Source organism: Carica papaya, chromosome 5 (assembly GCF_054855325.1).
Source record: "Carica papaya isolate Zhongbai chromosome 5, ASM5485532v1, whole genome shotgun sequence".
Lineage (NCBI taxonomy): Eukaryota > Viridiplantae > Streptophyta > Magnoliopsida > Brassicales > Caricaceae > Carica > Carica papaya.
The window spans coordinates 43,973,688-43,987,937 of NC_142313.1; the positions used below are offsets into that span (position 1 = coordinate 43,973,688).

Below are 14,250 nucleotides of genomic sequence, written 5' to 3' on the forward strand. Positions count from 1 at the left end.
TCTCATGCTAAAAAAATAAAAACCGAGTGGAGACAACAGTGATCACTGCTTCTATTTCTTTTCTTAACAAAATGAAGAAGTTTTGTTAAAGAGAGAGAGAAGATTACAGTAGCGAAGTATAAGACATCTTTCTCAGTTTCAATGGAGCACTGAGAAACTAATATTAGAATAATGACCACTGCTGGTATTTAAACTCACAAAACGCTTGTAATTTTTCCTTTTGGTAATAGTGGTGACATAAAGCATGGCAGAAGGAAGCAATGGTATTATACCAAGAAATTTGCTTCGTAATATCAAATCAATCACCAAACTCCTCATTCTAAACCTGATCTGGTACATCTCTCCAGGCTCCTAAAACAATATAAGAGCCGCATATGGTAGTGGACTATACACTTTGGCAAAACTGGAATGACAAGCATGGTAAAATAAGAGGACCTCTCAGAAAGTTATCTATTCTAGTACTACCTTGTCCGAGCATGCTTACTAAGGTCATGTCAACTTGCTCTCAAAATTTTGTTTTCCAATGCCAATCAATGACGCTTTCTACCACCACCTTTCTTCTTCCCATTGTTCTTCTTCCTGCTTCCATTCCACCCCTTTCCCTTCCCCTTGTTGATGACATGATTACTGCTATCACCATCTCCAGATGTGGCAGGACGTAGCAGATGTTTTACGTCAAGTATACCATTTTTAAAATAACCTTCAGTAGACCTCAGCACTTGGTCCTCAGGTTTTCGCTTCTCCATGGATTTTCTAGCACTTCCACCAAAGTTTCCTCCAAATCTTCCAAGAATCATATTCTGAATGCATTTAGAGTTAATGAAGGTAACATATGTATGCAACAGTCTTGGTGAGTTAACAAGTGGACGCCTGATTAAATTATCAATGTACCTGTTCTTGCATTTTCTGCTCTCTTTCCTTTTGTTTTTTCATCATCACTCGTGCCACACTTAATGGTAATCTCTGTTTCTTAGGAGGCTGTGCCCAAAAATAATGAAACAATTAATCAAAATTAAGACAACATTTGCATAAACACATGCACTAATAAATTAAAAAGGAGAGTGTTAAGGTAATCTTGAGACCACTAAATCAATCATGAGCATCAATTGTTTAGCCATAGATTTTAATATTAAAAGATTACACTTTTCAAAAATCAAAATTAAATGGTAAAAAAACTTGTACAGACAGTTAGTACTAAAAGTTTTGTGCTTATTTTATGCTACTCAATTAACAAGATTTCATCTAAAGCTAATTGAAGATAGTTGCGCACTTTTCGTGTACAAAGTTCTTACCTTGCCACCCAGTGAGACTACCTTCCTGTTTTCCATTTCCTTTTTCTCCTTCCATGTCATATGTGACGAGTCTGAAATCACACAATATAAGTAAGAGCCAGGATGAATAGCAGAAGCATGATGATGGAGTGAAACACTGATGCTTGAAAGGTCCAAAAGGAAAAGAAAATTTGGGAAAACACTTGCAACTGACAAGTAAAACATAGGAACTGAAAGAAACTAGATGGAAGAAAGAATTTTCTAAATGACTTTTCAGCTTGAATAATAGAGACAAGTTCAACATATTTCAGAAAGATTTGAAAGATTCAGATCCTCAGCTTCTTTCAAACTAGGAACTTCTATCATCACTAGGTCTTCCAAGAGAAAAGAAATTAAATTCTCAATAGCTAAACTAATTGTACCCTAAATTAATTGCCAAGTAAAAATGTATGAATCACACTTTGGATGCATACAAAGCATATATACTTTCAAGAAAGTTTTCCACAATAATGATTTGCATTCACAATTTTATTCAACTCTAGCTGATGAACTAACAATTCTCCTTGGGATTTATCAAATGCTTTACCAATTAGTAAACGCATTTGCTAACCAGGTAAAGGGTTTTACTTTATACGCACTGCAATTCCATTGTTGAAATTCTAACCAGATTTATATGGTATTAAGATTTCTGCTTCAGGGTGTTAGTATGACGTAAAGAGGACATTAATTTTAGAAGACGACCACATGATCATTCTCCAAGAGTGTTTTCAGTCTAATCTAAACACAGTTCCCACATAATAAAATAATCAAAATTTCTAGAATGGGCAACCTATACAGTCAAATCAGCAGACTAAGCACATCCAGATGAAATTAAATAGAAAATTGGAGAATAAATTCATTACTGAAGAATTCGATGTCTTTCATAATCTTCTTAAAACCCATCTCGGGATCCTTCGCTTCCATAGTACTTCCAGTATTTCGCTTCCTATTGTGCATTTTGTTCGGCAATTCGCAGGTTTCAACTGCAAAGAAACTTAGAATCGTAAGAAACAGCGAAACCCTAGCACTAAATCGTTTGTCTTAAACAAACCCGAAATTTTAAGACATGTTGAGCCACAGACTAGTCAATCATTGTCGGAATATAAGTCTGCAGAGAAAAAAAATTTGCAGACAAGAAAAGATTCTATTTCCTACTACAATTAACTACGAGAAAGATGAGATCCAATCATATGCTTTTGAAAGACAAAAAAAGAACTCACCTTTAAGATATAATCGACAAAGAGCAGACTTGGAATGATAGTCACGGAGCGCGACGGGCCGGTGTCGTTGGTGTTGAGAGAGAGAGAGAGAGAGCATAGACTGAGTTGCAGAGACACAGCTGCATAGAACTTGCTCGTTAGGGTTTTATCATCATTTACTATTTTACCCCCAAATAAACAGCAGTTTCACTTCAATTGTTATTTTCGTACCAAACTCTAATTAAAAATTAAGAATAAATCAATATTAATTAGGTGCTAATTAATTAATATTAACGAAAGAAATATTATATAAAAGAAAATTGATTTATTTTATTATGATTTGATTTCTAATATATTTTTTTAAAATATTTAGTTTCGTTCTATTTTTTATAAAAAAAATTAAAATAATTTAACTATTTTAAAAATAATTCAAAAGAATTATATTAATTAATTAATTAAATTAATAAATAAAAATTTATACTTATTTTTATTAATTTATTATTTTAATTAATTGATCAACTATATTTTTAAATTATTTTTTAAAGCACATAAACATGACTTATAATTATTTTTTTTTTTCTTTAAGCATGGAAAAAAATCTAAACATTTAAAATAAATAAATAACACTAAACATCACATTATGACAAAAATATAATGAATTAAATCGCATCAAGTGTTGAAAAAAATTTCAATGTAACTCTAAAATATAATAAAAAAATTATAACAAACCATAAAAGTTTTAAAATTATAAGAAAATTACATTTCTATAAATTTTAAATGTATTAAAATGTAATACATAAAGACATAGCAAAATTTAGGTAGCTGGTTTAACTTGGTTCAAAAATATCAACTAATTTTAAATATTTTTTAAAAAACTAAAATAACTCGTATTCATAAAAAAAAATTAAAATTAAAATTATTTTATATACTAATTTAATATTCTGTTAACGAAGTACTATAATAATTATATAGTAAAAATTTTTTAACAATACTGTTAAATCCCTTCTCAAAATTTTGAATAAAAATCATACATTTCAATAATTATATAATACCTCTACATTAATAATAATACAATAAATAATACAATGATAACACATACGAGACACAAAATCTGACTCGGAACAACAATTTCATACCGCAATATAAAAATCTCACGACTTGATCAAGAAATAGTTAATGTTAGTTTCGAGTGAGGGTGTTGTTACGAAATTTAAGATGGTGTTTTATTCTTCAGAGGAAGCTGTTGATTAATTAAAAATAGAAAACTGCATGTGATCAAAATACATATACATATAAATGATAAATAAAACTGAGAAGCTGAATTATTACTAGTCTTAAGTCTTAAGTACAATTCCTGATGGTGGAGCCATTACCTTAAAGATGACTGTTCCCCTGTAAGCATTTGTTCACTAGAACAAAAGGAGTTGCAACTCTAAGAATTATTCTAAAAGCTGCATAAGCATTATGATGATTCCTAAAATTAGATTTAGATGATCGGGAAGCCGCTTCTGTTATTCACCAAAGATTTTAGCTTCAAATTTTTCCGTTCCTCCAACCTCTGTTTCGTCGAAAATTTCCATCCAGGCAAAAGGCTGTATTAGGACATGATAACATGGAGAAAACAGTCATAATCTCGATAATGAGCAACCATGCCTCTGATTGCGGTAAAGCGTTGTATTCTGGGTTCTCAAACAGTTTCTTAGTCGAGGCTTTCGAGGCACTCAAGAGATCTTTTCAAGAACATTTTTGCCTCTTCATTCTTTTCCACTTCAATAAGATGAAGGATCTCTTCTTTGAGTTCCGTTTCGGTTGGTTTCTGTGGTAGAACCTGTCTGTAAAGCTTGGTGACGTCCAGCAGGCATTCTGAAGCAGCAATGTGAACCTAGGATATGAAGTAATCATTAGAGATACAAAGTTGAAAGAGTCAACAGTCAAAATGATGAAATGCTTAAACAAACTTAGAAATTTTAATAAATACACATACAATTACTTTAACTATGGGGTGAAGTAAATTAGTAGAAGAAAATAAAAACTTAACATTATATGAAATTCCACGTGTAATTTCAATAATGCATTCCAAATTCCAAAGTGGAATTCATAATTCTAATCCTAATGAAATTTCAGATGAGAAAAATTTTCTCCATCCTCTAGTTGAACTAACTGTGGATATACAAATGAATTTCATAGAGTTTCTAAATTTTGTTCTAAATATAACTTAGTTCAAGCATGAGGGAGGATGGAGCATGAAAATTTAACTCTAAATTCAAGTAGAATAGAGAAAACGCAATTTAAACTCTACTAAAATTGATTTAAGTTAAATTAATTGCTTTAATTTCACTTATATTCATACAAGTTAAATTTTTATTTTATAATTGAATTAAGTCTGTATTCCCAAAGGATTCCAAAAAAACAGTTCATCTGCTCCAAACCTACCCCTAATATTGATTAGATTATAAGGTTCTTTGATATACATTCATTAAGAATGTTACGAAAATTTTTTATTTTGAAAAAATAATGTTACGAAAATTCCATTAAGTAAATTACTCTACAACCCTTAAATCAATTAGTGAAAAGAATCATATTTTAACATGCTTTTCTTTCCTTGATCTAAGACTAGGTTTAGAGAGGAAGGACATGACTCTTTTTCTAGTAATCTCTCCGCCATATAACAACACTTCAGTAAATGACTAATATACCCACACTTTATTTTTTACAGAAAAAGGAGTATAATAGAAGCTACTATACTCAGTATTCTCAAACAGAAACTTCAATGCAAAATCATTGCTAAGATCTTGCATAGTTATTGCTTAGAAGGACAAGCAAAGAGAAACTTAAAGTAGGTTGAAGAAATGCGAAAGACTACTGATTCTCTAGCAGATTCACCACCAAGGCTTAAAACAAGCTTGATCCTATTATCAGTATTGTTCGCCACTAAATTTGTATAATGCTAACAATATTGTAAGGAAAAATATTAAATATCTAACATGAGAAAGTAAAATAAAAAAATACAAAAGTGCTTGAAGCGAAAAAAATAAACATCAAAGAATACAAATATAATTCCATTAACTTTCTGCCCTTAAATATACATGCTACCATATAGCCACCCTGAAAATCTCATAGATTTACGGGTAGTTCCTATCTATTTATGGCTTCATATGTTTTACTGATGGCCCCGAATAATGACATGAGGAGCATTAAGAAGGTTCAGCAGAGGTCCAATGTCGTTTTCCAAAAATGTTCTCCAGAAGTGGAGACATAAATCTATAATCAAAATAGCATAAAGAGGGGGGCATACCTGGGCAATCTTGATTGTCTTTATGCACTCAAGAATCCTAGGTGATACAGACTGAAACAGCTGAAAGAAATTCAAATAATAGTTAATACCCAAGAATTTGCTACAACTAAATGTATGCTAATAAATTTGATTATAAATACCTCCAGGACAAAAGAAGCTCCATTGCCATCAAGAGAGGTTTCCTGGGTGTCACTGAAAGAATTCCAGAGCCTTGAGCACAGTTCTTTTATTGTTGAAAATGCTGATACTTTCACTGTTGAAAATAATAATTTAATCATTGAAGGTCAAACTTCTTGTAATTAACAAATAAAGAAAAGACAAAGATAAAGATGATACCTATCCATGGAGAACCAGGTGATAGCGAAATCAAAAGCATGTCCATTAGGTTCTTTTTTTGCTGAAGAATAGCATTCACAAAGGCCACATGGATGCAGGATTTTAGACAGTCCATTATTTTATTAAGGGGTGGATAGCTATCTTCAACACCTGATTCTGTGTGCAAATCATGTTATGCTCAAACTATTAGTACAACTTCTAAAGCCTCAAAACATTTATACGTAGTTTCAAAGAATAGATATGAACGCTGTAAAACAACAGAAGCACTTAAGGCCATTAAGTACACGAAAACATTTTCTAGTTTTCATTTTCTAAATTCACAAGTTTTTATAGTTGTCGAATGACCAAAGCAAACACAAAATAGTTTTCTAAAAAATACAAGAACAAGGAATAACTGTGAGAAAGCTACAAATGACAAGAAAGGCAAAACTTCTTGAGAATTAAATTCAGTTTATGTCACCATTTTTTCTTCTTCTGTTCTTTCCGCCCCTTTTTTCTCTTATTTCCCTGAAATTTACTTTCCTGGATCCCCTTTTTCTTTTGCCTTCCCCCTTTTGCTTCCACTGTCCTACATCTGGTGATAGCATATCAAACTTCAATACCTCACTCTTCCTGTCTTCCATTACATTACTCTTGTGCTTTCCCCTTCCCCTTATGTCTATCCTTCCCTCACTCTTCACTTTTCTTCTTTTCCTTTCCTATCCCCCTTCTTTCTCCTTTCTCTCTATTCTACATCACTGAAATCTGCAATTTCATAGATAAAAGAACAAATAGAAAATCTCTCATCTGAATGAAAGTTTAGGTTTACCTAACCTGTTTTAGCAGCATGGCTTGCCAAAGGAGCTTGTCTAGGCTGACTCAGAGAGGCAGAATTGCACATCTCAAATAATATTGGGAATACAGAGTTGAAAAACTCTGGATTACCAAAGGCTTTTATAATCTGAAAGCATGGGAACAATGGGAACTCATAAATTTGCAAGGGAACATAAATTAACAAATGATAAACCTCTGTATCTACTGTGCATAATAGAAATTAGACCACAAAAAATAGAGCAGACTGCAAAAGAGAAACGGTAAACAATCAGATACAGTAACATAAACATGTCCAGCAGCCTACAATAAAAAGAGAGACCAGGAGCTTAAGTGAAAGTATGGTATAACAACGTCCAGATATATAACATGCATTATGACAAATAGAATCTTAATGACCATTGGTATGTTTTCCTTTCTGCACCTCAGGCCATCCAGCTGAGGTCATGTCTGTCTAGGTGTCACATCAGACTCAGTTGCCCTCAAAAAAAAGATTTCCTTTATGATAAAAAAAGGATAGGATTCATTTAAAAGAAATCTAGGGGGCGTGCCAGGTACATAGAAAAGCTTATTTATGAGTCTATACAAGATCAAGAGTTCCTCATAGTCTTCTAAAAACAAGGAAACATATAGAAAGAATAATTTGGATGAACTTCTTCACAACTTCAAAAACTTGTTCAATATCAAATTTGTAAATAGATCACTGATGTAGAACAAATTAGGATTAGTTTGTCTATTTAGGTATTTGAGGATAAAAATCTAGACATTACACTCTGCGTTTTATAGACATTATATCTAAGAAATTTTAAGCATCACGGTTAAAGGTTTGATGGCATCATACAACTAAAATATTAAAAGACCCTCGAAATATTTTATTGAATAACTGGAGTCTCTCAAAAAGTAAAAGTACAAATATATTTATAATGTTTCTTAAGTAACTTTTATTAAATAGAATTAAACTAAGAATTATTATTCATAGAATTAGAAAATAATATTATTAATATAAATAGCAAATTTAGATACTAAAGAAAAATAGAACCTTAAGCTACTAAGATTATAATAATAACTCTAAATAATACAATAGTTTTATATTTAAAAGAATTATATTTCTAATCTATTTACGTAATCTAAACCTAATCCATTCGACATAAGTTATTTTTGTCCACTTCTAGTTCATAAACTCATTAGCATATGATTACCACATCCAAGATGTGGCAGCTGTCCATAAACATTTCTTTCATGCCTACACTATTTGCAAACTCTTCAACCTTCCCACAAATATGAAGCAACGAGCTTTGAGACACAACTTATAAGACCAATTTCTTAGATTTTTTTTTAATATTAGGAGAATACTAATTAATAATTTGGAATTAAAATTTTGAAAGTTTTAGTCAATTTCTTATAACATTCTATAAAACTATATTTAGATTTAAAATTAATTAATTATATATAATTAAATTGTGTGAATTTTTGTGCTCTTATTAATTTTAAACATTATAATTTTTCAAATATTCTTACAATGAAAATTTACTAGATCCTGGTCATAGAATTCTTAGCTTTAAGAATTAATGAACAAACTTTAAACTTGACTTCAGTTAGATATGGCTCTATGAGTGCGAATTTATACAAGTAAATCAGACTTATTGAAATTAACAAATAAATAAAATAACAAAGATTCATGTTGTGCTTGTGTCTCTATATATATGAGACTTTTCGTCACATCACTTTCGAAATAAGGAAGCATCTAAGAATGCTTCATGTGAATCATTTCCAAACATTTACCTGCTCAAGACAGGATAACGCTGCTTCACGGTACTTCTTTACTTTCTTTGTGCATGCAGAAGATACTAGGGTCAAAATGGAATTGGGAGTGGCAGGATCTTCAGCAGAAATTGCTCTATGGCAAGCCATTGAAAGAGCACCTATTGCTTGTAAAAGAGCTTCCTTCCCCTGTAAATTTACTAATATTACCAAAAAAGAGCACAGATATCCTCTCCAAATTTGTATCACAACTATGTAAAGAGTCAGCAACACATTCATGCAAAGCCAAAAAATAATCATTATAAAAATTCATCAGTAGCATAAAATAAACCATCTTTGCAATTCACTTGGAGTGTTATGTTCTAATGTCAAACCATAAAGGATTCTCCCTACCTCCCACAAACGTCCAGGAACTTCCTTCATGACAGATTTGAGCAGAACATGATGATGGGAGGACAAGGATTCACCCAAAACTTCGCTGAGTTTGCAAATTGCTTGGGCTGACTGAAATAGTGAACCATAAACAAAAATATTCCTGAGTAGCATAACAGGCCAAATTGCATTCTATAGATAAAGAAAATTTATAGTGGAAGAAAAAGTAAAGGAGCTAAAACGAAAAACACTTGCCTTCTTCTTGCTTGCCCACGAGGATGAAGCAATGCCCTCACAAATAAGGAAAACAATTTCTCCCAGAAACAACTGAAGGGTGATGCTTTCACCACTAGTATTCTCTTCCCACAACTCTTCAAAGAGCTCAGAGACATACTTGTCATCATCAAATCTATACAGGAATTAAGCTTCAGAGTTGTAAGGAAGATCTGTTCCAAAAAGAAAAAAAAAAAAAGAAGAGCCCTTCCAAGTATCTACCAGTAATCATTTTTCGTCAAGCCACTTTTAGTATAGTAACAGTTATGAGGAAATGGATAGGAAGGTCCCAGAAAATTTGCAAACATAGAGAATTCATGGGATTAACCCCTAATATTAATTCCCAGGTTAATCTTACAGTGAACTGAAATTTGAAAATCAGTATACTGAATAATCCAGTTACGGGCACCAACAGCCACTCATAATTTAACTGCTCATAAAATATTTCACAAATAATTTAGCACAGCAGGCATTTAAAAAATAAAATCTAAAGATTACACTTTCTCTACATTCACTAACAGGGCGCATAAAGCTACGCCCCGTGCCTGCCACCAAACAGCTTATGACGGACAGAATGATGACAAGGATAAACCGAATATTATAGTAGCATGAAAGAAGTGTATGTTTATACCTGGATAAAAAAATAGCTGGAACAACCACTGATTGATATCCGTTCACCACATCTGAGGCTGTGGATGAGTAGCTTTTGAAAAGGATTGCACATGAAATTTGAGCGTTTCGATCCCCAGCATGCAAAGCTGCACTGTCTTCAATCAACTTTTGGGCATGAGAAGCAGCAGCATACTTCAAAACCATGGCGCAAGCACTCGCAAAGGCACGTTTAGCAGTAGTACTTTTCTCTTCCTTTACAACTTGGAACAGTAGCCTCATCAGCATGCTTGTAAATGGTTTGATATCCACACCAACCTTTTGAACTAATAAGCTGATAAAGCTGGCAACACCAACTCTGTAACAGTGAAAACCGAAGATCTAAGTAATTGTTGGAATCATTTGCAGGCAACAACTAACAAATAAAGGCTGAAGAGCTACACCACCATGATACCGTAGAATATCTTAAAGAGAGAAGACGAATCCTTGTCATTCAATAATGAATACACGGTAGGTTTAAATAGCGTGTATGCATTCCATATCCCAAGAGAATAGGTTTATTTGTAAGCTACTTCGACAAGAGCAACTCTCTAAATAGTTAATGTGAAATAAAAGCAATCACGTAGAGGAAAATAACTCTCAACATGTTACATGCTAATAGATGCACGAAGCTTGTCACAAATAAACTGATATATGATGAGATCTTAAAAAGGACGACTTTTAGCCATATAGATAAGTTTTTGTAACTATTATCATATCTTAGTAGTATTATTTAGGCTCTTCAAGAAGTTTTGAACTGCTCACCGACTCTTATGGTGTTTTTTTAGCCTTCTTGAGGAGTTCTAGCGAAGAATAGAGCAATATGGAACGGGGCACTCTTGGTAGGTGTTGGATTCTGTGGCTGGAGCATAATGTAAAAATTTCTAATCAACATGTTAACCCTGTGTCTATTAAACAGAAGACTTGAGAGGCTGATTTGTCTTGAAATTTGCTATCTTTCCCTCATCTTTTCTTTATGATTTCGTTTCTTCCTGTGAGAGGTTACCTTATGCTTTTTTTTTGCATCTCTTTCCATCTTAATAATATCATTTCTTCTATTTTAAAGAGAAACAAAAAAGGAACCAACCTCCTAGATTTGTCTGTGTTAAATAGTACCTCCCTGATATGGTAAAACCTTAATATATCGACCCACAAGAATACTCGAGAAGACTGCTTTTGAATAAACTCCATTGATGTTCTCTCATTGATTGGGTCTTAGGGTGCTTAACGACCCTGTGACTATGGTTGTCACAACTCTGTGATTGCACTTGTTATCGATCTCTGTGGTTATGGATTACATCTTGTTGCAGTGCAAAAAAGAAGTCTCCCAGCAGGTTTTACAAGATAAATTTACTGCAAAGAAATATATAAAATGTTGGATACATAGAAGTAGCAGCAAAGGAAAGAACTTTTGGTTGAGGAAAGTTTGCAATTAGGTAGGTGACCAGTCTCATAAAGGAAACTGCAAGAGTTAGAATTATTAAGAAAGTTCTATTAAGTATTTGGATTTAGATTAAGGTATTGGAATAGAACAAAGAATATAATTCCTGCAATTGTAAAGGGATCTATCGATTAGCTTGCCCATAAATAGACATATTATCATGAATAAAATTATCAACTATTAGCCCTCGTATACTTATTCTCTAAAAGATGAAAGGTTCTTTTAGACGAGCTTCACCATAGCCAGGCAAGGCTGGAAAACTGAGAAGCAATCAGCTTGCTTGCTTTGGAACTTCACCTTTGAAGGCTCTGTGATCAGATCTAAAGCTTGGAACTATGAGAAATTGGTATAAGAGTCGTGGGTCATGGGGAACTTGAAAAGTTTTTAGCAACAATTTTAGGCCTTCATGAAGCAATACCAAGAAAGACCGTGCCTGCTCAAAAGAAAAGCAATGCAGGCTCGCCCCCCAGGTCAAGAATCTCTCCCAAGAAAGTTCGACCAAGCGAAGGGAGACTTTTGTCACCACCAGCTCATCGAAATGGGCAAAGAACAAAGATGCAGACCCTAGCAGTAGCACAGAAGGGGAGAATATGGTGCTGCAATTCAAAGCTAGACTTTCCTCAATATGACAGCTTAGCCAATCTGTTGGGTTGAGTTAACAGATGCAAACACTTCTTTTGACACCAAAGGACCACTGTATAAGATAAGGTGGACATAGTGTCTTCTTACCTTGAAGACAAATGCACAATTATGGTTCTTGAAGATGGAACGATACCGACCGAAACTCTCGTGTGAAGAATTTAAATACAATTGCAACCTTATATCCGGCCGCCCATACGCAAAAATAAATTGGGAGAGCTCGTTAAGTTGAAATAGGAAGGAATTGTTAGCGAGTACTAGCGGCACTTAGAGTGATTCTCTACACATGCTTCAACCATCACTCACAACCAAGAAATTGAGATCATCATCAGTGACCTCCCCAAATACATCATTGTTAGCATCGAGCTACAGCAACCATCCAACATCACTACTATTTTGAGTTTGGCAAGACTATGAGAGAAGGGTTGACTTAAAGAAACCAGAGAGTAGTAGCAACCGATGAGCACTTAATATAGACGTTGTTCATCAAGAGATTGAGAAAGGAGTACTACACATCACACTTTTTTTATTTAAAAAAAATAAGAGAGATTGAGCAAGGAGGATATGGCAAATAGAAAGAAGGGTCTCTATTTTAATTGTAATGAACTGTTTGTTTGGCTATGTGTAAAAAGTTGTTCTGCTTGGAATTCGTGGACAAAGAAACGATATATAAGGAGGAATTGGGCAATGAGAAGGAGGACAATCTTGAAATCTCCATACATGTGATCAGTGGAACAATAACTTCTCAGAAAACGAAAATTAAAGCTAGTGTTGGGTGCTCCCATGTTCATTATCGCAGAGTTCACTTCCAAATGAGCAACAAAGTGCTACTGTGTCTCCACCCCTACCGCCAACTCTGCTTGGCAAGACATCCGTAAAAGAAAATGACATCAAGAAATGGGCGACAAAGTCTTGCAACGCTTTGGCTCTATGGCATACCGCTGAGCACTACCTAAGAATTGTCGCCTTCATCATGTTCTCTGTTTTTTTGTCTCAAAAAATTTCATGTCAATGAAGAACTACAACCATCCCTTCCACCCATTCAAGGAGAGTTAAGTCCACGACCTCATACAGTTTTGGTTCAACAAATTTGCACAGGACAGTGGAAGCTAATTGTCCATTGGAGGGTCTGTCCCCAGTCGATGTTTCGTGGGAGATTGATGATGATATCTTGATCAAACATCATGCTTGCAGACAAGCTTCAATTCAAGGAGGGAACAAATGTTACACTGCACAAGGAAGAGATCCCACAACAGTTGTTACAAGAATATTTACTGGGGAAACATATAGGTGTAGGATCCGCAGAACCAACAGCAAAAAATAGGAGTTTGGTTGAGGAGAGTTTGCAATTAGGTAGGTAATCAATCTCTTCAAGGAAAGCATGAAACTTAGAATGCCTTTAGGAATTTTTATTATGTATTTAAATTTAAATTAGAAAATTGGAATAAAACCAAGACTATAATTCTTGAAATTGTATTTGGGATCTAAATCAATTAGCTTCCAGTAAATACGCTAATCAGGAATAAAATTATCCACTATTAATATAAACTGAGTTTCTCTCTAGAAGATTAGAGGTTCTCTTAGACGAGCCTCATCATAGGCTGACATGATCAGAAAACTGAGAAGCAAGCAGCTTGGTTGCTTCATTTGAAATTCCATGAGTAATTGGAATAACACATTCCATACTCCATATGGAATTGGAATAATGCATCTCAATTCCATTAATTTTGATGAATTTAAAACATCTTATGCCAATTCCACATGGAATCCCTTATGAGGTCAAAGATTTAGATATAAATTACAAAGATTTTTCGGATTTGATCCAAAAGTTAGCAAGGCATAACTATTGAAATTCCTAATATGGTATGTTTGTAGTATGTTTCAGCAGCTACATTAAATGCAATATATGTTGATAGCCTTCACCAAGTATGACTTTTTCTATTAAAGTAAGACTTGTTTTTGCAATCATAATTGTCTTCCACTACAGCATTCCTCTGCTTGAACCTTTTTGCTCTCGCTCTACTAATATTTCTTTTTAATAAAAAAATTCTACTATGGTATATTAACATAAATAACCATAAAAAAATGTAAGAATAGTGGCATTAGAATATAAATTCCAACATGACCAGGGCATCTCATATGCTCTTGAATTGTAATTATTTTAGT

The 14,250-nt window shown here is 33.5% G+C and overlaps 2 protein-coding genes across 3 annotated transcripts in view; both read right to left on the bottom strand.

Moving 5' to 3' along the window:
* Positions 1-103: 103 nt before the first annotated feature.
* On the bottom strand, positions 104-2,686 carry LOC110816964 (axoneme-associated protein MST101(2) protein). Its single transcript, XM_022045351.2, has 5 exons — positions 2,531-2,686; positions 2,174-2,293; positions 1,293-1,363; positions 892-978; positions 104-800 (listed from the first exon to the last, which is right to left on the bottom strand). Exons 1-5 carry the CDS (start codon positions 2,625-2,627, stop codon positions 531-533), a joined length of 645 nt encoding a protein of 214 aa, XP_021901043.2. The 5' UTR covers positions 2,628-2,686; the 3' UTR covers positions 104-530.
* A 1,120-nt stretch (positions 2,687-3,806) lies between these two features.
* LOC110816861 (ARM repeat superfamily protein) overlaps positions 3,807-14,250 on the bottom strand; it is a 56,557-nt gene continuing 46,113 nt past the window's right edge. Inside the window, exons 27-35 of one of the 2 annotated variants that reach the window (XM_088219177.1) lie at positions 9,988-10,323; positions 9,339-9,492; positions 9,105-9,215; positions 8,733-8,900; positions 6,954-7,080; positions 6,141-6,296; positions 5,945-6,057; positions 5,805-5,864; positions 3,807-4,391 (exon numbers count right to left, since the gene is read on the bottom strand). In XM_088219177.1, coding sequence (XP_088075303.1) covers positions 4,209-4,391; positions 5,805-5,864; positions 5,945-6,057; positions 6,141-6,296; positions 6,954-7,080; positions 8,733-8,900; positions 9,105-9,215; positions 9,339-9,492; positions 9,988-10,323 — 1,408 coding nt within the window. In that variant the 3' untranslated portion in view covers positions 3,807-4,208. Of the gene's footprint in view, positions 4,392-5,804; positions 5,865-5,944; positions 6,058-6,140; positions 6,297-6,953; positions 7,081-8,732; positions 8,901-9,104; positions 9,216-9,334; positions 9,493-9,987; positions 10,324-14,250 lie in introns of both variants that reach the window. The other variant, XM_088219178.1, reaches the window with a different exon arrangement.